The sequence below is a fragment of the Arachis ipaensis genome, chromosome B10 (assembly GCF_000816755.2).
Source record: "Arachis ipaensis cultivar K30076 chromosome B10, Araip1.1, whole genome shotgun sequence".
In the NCBI taxonomy this organism is placed as follows: domain Eukaryota; kingdom Viridiplantae; phylum Streptophyta; class Magnoliopsida; order Fabales; family Fabaceae; genus Arachis; species Arachis ipaensis.
In genome coordinates this window covers 3,363,772-3,372,008 of record NC_029794.2, presented here as the reverse complement: position 1 = coordinate 3,372,008, position 8,237 = coordinate 3,363,772, and the positions used below count along the sequence as shown (strand labels likewise).

General features: G+C 42.1%; 1 protein-coding gene and 1 pseudogene across 1 annotated transcript; both read left to right on the top strand.

The window, feature by feature from the left end:
* On the top strand, positions 2,244-4,851 carry LOC107619942 (probable LRR receptor-like serine/threonine-protein kinase At2g24230). The gene is made up of 2 exons (XM_016322170.2): positions 2,244-4,153; positions 4,292-4,851. The coding sequence occupies exons 1-2, from the start codon at positions 2,719-2,721 to the stop codon at positions 4,849-4,851; spliced, it is 1,995 nt and encodes a 664-aa protein (XP_016177656.1). The 5' UTR covers positions 2,244-2,718.
* The window catches only part of LOC107619941, a 4,154-nt pseudogene continuing 1,555 nt past the window's right edge, over positions 5,639-8,237 (top strand).

Here is an 8,237-nt window from a genome sequence, read left to right as displayed (position 1 = left end):
CCCCGCCAAACCCCGCCAATTTGGCGGTGCGGGTTTGGCGGGCTCCAAATCCTAGTCCGACCCGCCTTTTTTAGCGGGTTTAGCGGGATGGCCCGACGGGTTCGGCCCGTTTTGCCACCCCTAGACAAAAATAATGTGTTTAGAAATACTGAATTAATATATTTTATGTCTATCCTAACAGAAAAGACATAAAAATATTAACAAGAGGCATAACATTTTTTATTTGTTTATTATTCTTATTAATTTTTTATGATTATATTTTTTATTATTATATTTTTTATTTTAAATTTTGTGTGAAAAATAAAGATAAATTAAATTTTTATTATTTATTCTATCTTATATTTAGTCTAATAATAAATAAAATATAAAAATAATAATTGTTATATCTCTATCTATTTTTTATATCTTATTTTTTAATGTCTTATTTTATTCTTGTTCTCAAAATTAAACGCAGTCTTAATAATTGTTCCGAGACTTACCTAGAACCGAATGGAGTTTGGGCTTGTGTGTGAGGCCCAAACCTTTAAAGAAGGTGGTCTTCGACTTGTCCTACGTCAGGGAGCCGCCGTCCAAGTTGTATGTCTGGATGGATAGGGGGTGGTACTTGCAAGACACTTCGAAATAAGCAGGTTTTAAGTGTATTGAAACTTAGTTTTACCTGAGTGCTTTGGTGTATTTATAGGTGTATTTATAGTGGATAACCGTCCCTTTTATCTTAGGGTTGTTGGAATTTCTCTTCTAAAGATAGAGGAGAGATTTAAGAAGACAATTACTTATTTGAATAAGTGTCACTTGCTGGCTCATGTCAAGTCCGACTTCTTTGAAGAGATCGGATGGATCAGCACAGACCAACCCTTTGAATTAGGCCTTTTTTAACTTAATTGGAACTGACTCTCGCTTTGGGCCAAGATATGAACAATAATCATAATATTTTCTATCTAAATTACAACCTCGCATTTAAAAGGGGATTAGTAGCCAATGAGCCTTATCTCACATGGCATATTTCCCCTTTCTCACCTCAAAGGTCGCAGGTTCAAACTCTACCGGTTGCAATTAAGGAGAAAATATAGTAAGTGCGTGAGGAATGTGTGGGTGTGTGAGTGTACTTAGGATTGAGGGTTATCCAATCCATTGGAATACCNNATAGACATGATAATATTACCTCATTCCATAAAAGATGAACATGACTTACCCCCAAAAATGTACTATCCTACAATTGGTGTTTGACTAGTAGCATATGTCCAATCTACATAAGAAAAACTGCAAATGTAGCTAGAATCATTAAATTAGGAGCAGAAGAGGTGAAATGTTGCTTCTTGCTTGTTGAATGTTGAGCATTTGCTCAAGTATGAGTGGTTAGTCAAAAGCAAAAACAGTGTTCAGGTCGAACTTAAACAAGTATATTGCCATTCTACTCTGCCTCTGCCATCAGAATAACTTCTTGTTTAAAACTAGAAAAGCACTGTAGCCCATTCCTTCAACTCTGCAACACTGCATACATTGCTGAATTTGAGTAATCCAATTTGCAACACATTGTAAGCGCATGGAGTAATTGTTGCAAACATCTAGGCATACAAAATTTGCTAAAACCGTATAAATCATGCTCCATAATTTTTACCCATTCGTTTCTTTCTGCTTTGTTCAACTGTAAAAATGTGAGAGATTATTGGATCAATGTATTTAGGAGGAATGTATGTCGAAATCCATGATCAAATTCAATATAAAGTTATTCTTTACATGCATAAACCAAATATATAAACCATGTAGCTTGTTTCTCTGCTTTGCATCTTGTTATGGCAGTTAAAAGGCTTAAATTAAACCACTGTCTGAAATTGTTGACAGAAGCATATACGGTGTTGTGAAGTGCGGTTTGGGTTTGGAAAATTTATTGCATGCCATTGGCAACAAGTTTAGCATTACATCATCTGCCCTTCTGATCTTTCCAACCCTCTGAGTCCAAATTTAAGAACTGGGTCCCCATCCCTTTGAACCCACAGTGATGTCACCTTCAAATCTATTTGAGTACACTATCATAAATCCTAATATTTTATTAATACAACTTAGATATTTTTCCTTCCACACAAAGTAATCAAAATTTTATGATATTACAATCTTAAATAAATAAATCAATTTAAAAACTTTCTATTAAACAAGTTATTTTTACAATATAAATCATCTTAAGATTTTATATATTTTTTCAATATAAAATCACTGTTTATTCAAACCAATACTAATGAGGTTAGAATAGTATAAAAAAAACACCCACAATTTTGAAAAATAAAAGGGGATAATGAAAACAAAAAAGGGGTCACAATCAGCGAGTGCAAGAGGAAATGTGGTGAAAGCGGTGATCATAAAAACTGTGTTGATTTTTGAAGCTCATGAGTCATGATGCTCAACAGTCAACGACCCATAGGTACAACTTCCATTAATTCTGTGTTAATGAGTTTCAACGCATGCTCACGTGCCGTTGGCGTTAACTCCTCCGTCATAAAAAATCAAAATTAAATGACGCCGTTAGTTTGCTTCTTCAATATTCATTCCTTCCCACTTCACTATACCTGTAACCGCCAACTGTCCCACCATATAACACCAACATCACTACCCTCTCTTTTCCTTTTCCCATTCCTCTCATCTCACTCACTCTCACTCACCACTCCCCTGCGCCGTATAATATAATACCACACGAGATTATTGAGCTTAATTAACGAACTCATCATGAAGCCCTTCTTTTACAGATTCTTGATTCTCCTTGCTCTGTTTTCTCTCGTGGAATCTTCTTCATCATGCAGCAGCAACAACAACAACAGAGACCACGAGCTTGTCTTAAAAGCCTTCCAATATGTCTCTGGATTCAAACCTTCATGGTTCCAAACAACACGCCAACCTTCTTCTTCTTCTTCCAACTGTTCGGTACAAGAGTCATCTCCCATTATTAAGAACATAGAGCTTCCTTCAAGAAACTTAAGCGGCAATATCTCATGGAGCTACCTAAAGAACATGTCAAACCTGCAAGTTCTCGATCTCTCCGGAAATTCCCTGCAAGGCCAAGTATCAAACATGTTGTGGGCAACTCCAAACTTATTAGTAGTAAACCTCTCCAGAAACAGGTTCGGAGGAACCATTGCTTTCAACCAACTCACAACCGTTTCATCATCGCTTCAAGTTCTGAACCTCTCACACAACAGGCTCACCAATCAGGTTCACCTCTCTGGTTTCACAAACCTCAAAACCCTCGACCTTTCCCACAACCACCTTGGAACCTTACCTTCGGGCTTCCAGAACCTCAAAAAACTCCAACACCTCGATCTCTCTAACTGCAACATCGAAGGACCAGTGAAACAAGTCTCTTCCCTTCACTCACTCACCTACCTCGACCTCTCTAACAACACGTTGAATGGAACCTTCCCTTCAGATTTCCCTCCATTGAACACCATCAAGTTCCTCAACATCTCACACAACAACTTCATCAAATCCACAGAACTAAGCCCAAACAAGTACAAGAAGTTCGGCCAATCGGCGTTCATAAACGCCGGCGACAACTTCCACTTGAACTTCAACGCATCCAACCTCCATTCAAAGAAGCAACACCACCAACCACCAATGCAACCAACTAATAACAAACACCACAAGCACAAGTCAAAACACAAAACCGTTTTGCTTGTGGCGGCATCGTGTGCCTCAGGGGTAGTTTTGGTATTGTCGTTGAGCGCGTGCATGTTACGGTGTTACTGTAGGAAGAAGGAAGAGGCGAAGAGGAACAAGTGGGCCATATCGAAACCTGTGGCGTTGACGAGCATCAAGATGGAGAAATCAGGACCGTTCGCCTTCGAGACGGAGTCAGGAACGTCATGGGTGGCTGACCTGAAAGAACCGTCGTCGGCCGCCGTGGTGATGTTCGAGAAGCCGTTGATGAGTTTGACTTTCAAGGACTTGATGAGTGCCACGTCACACTTCGGGAAAGACTCACAACTTGCTGAGGGTAGATGTGGGCCCGTGTACCGAGCTGTTCTACCGGGAGATATCCACGTGGCAATCAAGGTTTTGGAAAACGCAAGAGACGTTGATCACGATGACGCTGTCAACATCTTCGTTGACCTCTCCAGGCTGAAGCACCCTAACCTCTTGCCCCTCTCCGGTTACTGCATCGCAGGTACTCTCATTCAATGCTTTTCACGGGATGGAAAACTGGATATTCAATTCACGAATGTACTTTCCAATTTCCATACTAGGATTCAATTGAATTTAGCGCCAAAATATTAATGATTAATTGTTGTTTGTGAAATTGAAGGGAAGGAGAAGCTGGTGTTGTATGAGTTCATGTCAAACGGGGATTTAGGTAGGTGGTTACACGAGCTACCAACGGGTGACACCAACGTGGAAGATTGGAGTGGTGACACGTGGGAGATTCAAAACGGTATCGCGTCACCTGAAAAGATGGCTTGGCCAACACGACACCGTATCGCCGTTGGTATGGCGCGTGGTCTCGCATTCCTCCACCACGCCGGATCCAGGCCCGTCGTTCACGGCCACCTGGTAACATCTAATATTTTACTCTCTGATGACTTCGAACCACGAATCGCTGATTTCGGGTTGAGGAAATTCGGGCAGGAGCAGAACGCGCCGAATTGCAGCACCGAGACTGACGTGTACTGCTTCGGTGTGGTGCTGATGGAGCTTCTGACGGGACGGCACGGCACGGCGGAGACAGTGGTTTCGGTGAGGAAGCTTGTTAGGGAGGGCCACGGTGTTCGCGCGTTGGATGAGAGGCTCGGATTCGGTGACTCAGAGGCTGAGATGGTGGAGAGCCTCCGAGTCGCGTACCTTTGCACCGCCGAGTCGCTTGTTTAAAACTAGAAAAGCACTGTAGCCCATTCCTTCAACTCTGCAACACTGCATACATTGCTGAATTTGAGTAATCCAATTTGCAACACATTGTAAGCGCATGGAGTAATTGTTGCAAACATCTAGGCATACAAAATTTGCTAAAACCGTATAAATCATGCTCCATAATTTTTACCCATTCGTTTCTTTCTGCTTTGTTCAACTGTAAAAATGTGAGAGATTATTGGATCAATGTATTTAGGAGGAATGTATGTCGAAATCCATGATCAAATTCAATATAAAGTTATTCTTTACATGCATAAACCAAATATATAAACCATGTAGCTTGTTTCTCTGCTTTGCATCTTGTTATGGCAGTTAAAAGGCTTAAATTAAACCACTGTCTGAAATTGTTGACAGAAGCATATACGGTGTTGTGAAGTGCGGTTTGGGTTTGGAAAATTTATTGCATGCCATTGGCAACAAGTTTAGCATTACATCATCTGCCCTTCTGATCTTTCCAACCCTCTGAGTCCAAATTTAAGAACTGGGTCCCCATCCCTTTGAACCCACAGTGATGTCACCTTCAAATCTATTTGAGTACACTATCATAAATCCTAATATTTTATTAATACAACTTAGATATTTTTCCTTCCACACAAAGTAATCAAAATTTTATGATATTACAATCTTAAATAAATAAATCAATTTAAAAACTTTCTATTAAACAAGTTATTTTTACAATATAAATCATCTTAAGATTTTATATATTTTTTCAATATAAAATCACTGTTTATTCAAACCAATACTAATGAGGTTAGAATAGTATAAAAAAAACACCCACAATTTTGAAAAATAAAAGGGGATAATGAAAACAAAAAAGGGGTCACAATCAGCGAGTGCAAGAGGAAATGTGGTGAAAGCGGTGATCATAAAAACTGTGTTGATTTTTGAAGCTCATGAGTCATGATGCTCAACAGTCAACGACCCATAGGTACAACTTCCATTAATTCTGTGTTAATGAGTTTCAACGCATGCTCACGTGCCGTTGGCGTTAACTCCTCCGTCATAAAAAATCAAAATTAAATGACGCCGTTAGTTTGCTTCTTCAATATTCATTCCTTCCCACTTCACTATACCTGTAACCGCCAACTGTCCCACCATATAACACCAACATCACTACCCTCTCTTTTCCTTTTCCCATTCCTCTCATCTCACTCACTCTCACTCACCACTCCCCTGCGCCGTATAATATAATACCACACGAGATTATTGAGCTTAATTAACGAACTCATCATGAAGCCCTTCTTTTACAGATTCTTGATTCTCCTTGCTCTGTTTTCTCTCGTGGAATCTTCTTCATCATGCAGCAGCAACAACAACAACAGAGACCACGAGCTTGTCTTAAAAGCCTTCCAATATGTCTCTGGATTCAAACCTTCATGGTTCCAAACAACACGCCAACCTTCTTCTTCTTCTTCCAACTGTTCGGTACAAGAGTCATCTCCCATTATTAAGAACATAGAGCTTCCTTCAAGAAACTTAAGCGGCAATATCTCATGGAGCTACCTAAAGAACATGTCAAACCTGCAAGTTCTCGATCTCTCCGGAAATTCCCTGCAAGGCCAAGTATCAAACATGTTGTGGGCAACTCCAAACTTATTAGTAGTAAACCTCTCCAGAAACAGGTTCGGAGGAACCATTGCTTTCAACCAACTCACAACCGTTTCATCATCGCTTCAAGTTCTGAACCTCTCACACAACAGGCTCACCAATCAGGTTCACCTCTCTGGTTTCACAAACCTCAAAACCCTCGACCTTTCCCACAACCACCTTGGAACCTTACCTTCGGGCTTCCAGAACCTCAAAAAACTCCAACACCTCGATCTCTCTAACTGCAACATCGAAGGACCAGTGAAACAAGTCTCTTCCCTTCACTCACTCACCTACCTCGACCTCTCTAACAACACGTTGAATGGAACCTTCCCTTCAGATTTCCCTCCATTGAACACCATCAAGTTCCTCAACATCTCACACAACAACTTCATCAAATCCACAGAACTAAGCCCAAACAAGTACAAGAAGTTCGGCCAATCGGCGTTCATAAACGCCGGCGACAACTTCCACTTGAACTTCAACGCATCCAACCTCCATTCAAAGAAGCAACACCACCAACCACCAATGCAACCAACTAATAACAAACACCACAAGCACAAGTCAAAACACAAAACCGTTTTGCTTGTGGCGGCATCGTGTGCCTCAGGGGTAGTTTTGGTATTGTCGTTGAGCGCGTGCATGTTACGGTGTTACTGTAGGAAGAAGGAAGAGGCGAAGAGGAACAAGTGGGCCATATCGAAACCTGTGGCGTTGACGAGCATCAAGATGGAGAAATCAGGACCGTTCGCCTTCGAGACGGAGTCAGGAACGTCATGGGTGGCTGACCTGAAAGAACCGTCGTCGGCCGCCGTGGTGATGTTCGAGAAGCCGTTGATGAGTTTGACTTTCAAGGACTTGATGAGTGCCACGTCACACTTCGGGAAAGACTCACAACTTGCTGAGGGTAGATGTGGGCCCGTGTACCGAGCTGTTCTACCGGGAGATATCCACGTGGCAATCAAGGTTTTGGAAAACGCAAGAGACGTTGATCACGATGACGCTGTCAACATCTTCGTTGACCTCTCCAGGCTGAAGCACCCTAACCTCTTGCCCCTCTCCGGTTACTGCATCGCAGGTACTCTCATTCAATGCTTTTCACGGGATGGAAAACTGGATATTCAATTCACGAATGTACTTTCCAATTTCCATACTAGGATTCAATTGAATTTAGCGCCAAAATATTAATGATTAATTGTTGTTTGTGAAATTGAAGGGAAGGAGAAGCTGGTGTTGTATGAGTTCATGTCAAACGGGGATTTAGGTAGGTGGTTACACGAGCTACCAACGGGTGACACCAACGTGGAAGATTGGAGTGGTGACACGTGGGAGATTCAAAACGGTATCGCGTCACCTGAAAAGATGGCTTGGCCAACACGACACCGTATCGCCGTTGGTATGGCGCGTGGTCTCGCATTCCTCCACCACGCCGGATCCAGGCCCGTCGTTCACGGCCACCTGGTAACATCTAATATTTTACTCTCTGATGACTTCGAACCACGAATCGCTGATTTCGGGTTGAGGAAATTCGGGCAGGAGCAGAACGCGCCGAATTGCAGCACCGAGACTGACGTGTACTGCTTCGGTGTGGTGCTGATGGAGCTTCTGACGGGACGGCACGGCACGGCGGAGACACGGTGAGGGGTGAGGAAGCTTGTTAGGGAGGGCCACGGTGTTCGCGCGTTGGATGAGAGGCTCGGATTCGGTGACTCAGAGGCTGAGAGAGCCTCCGACCTCCGAGTCGCGTACCTTTGCACCGC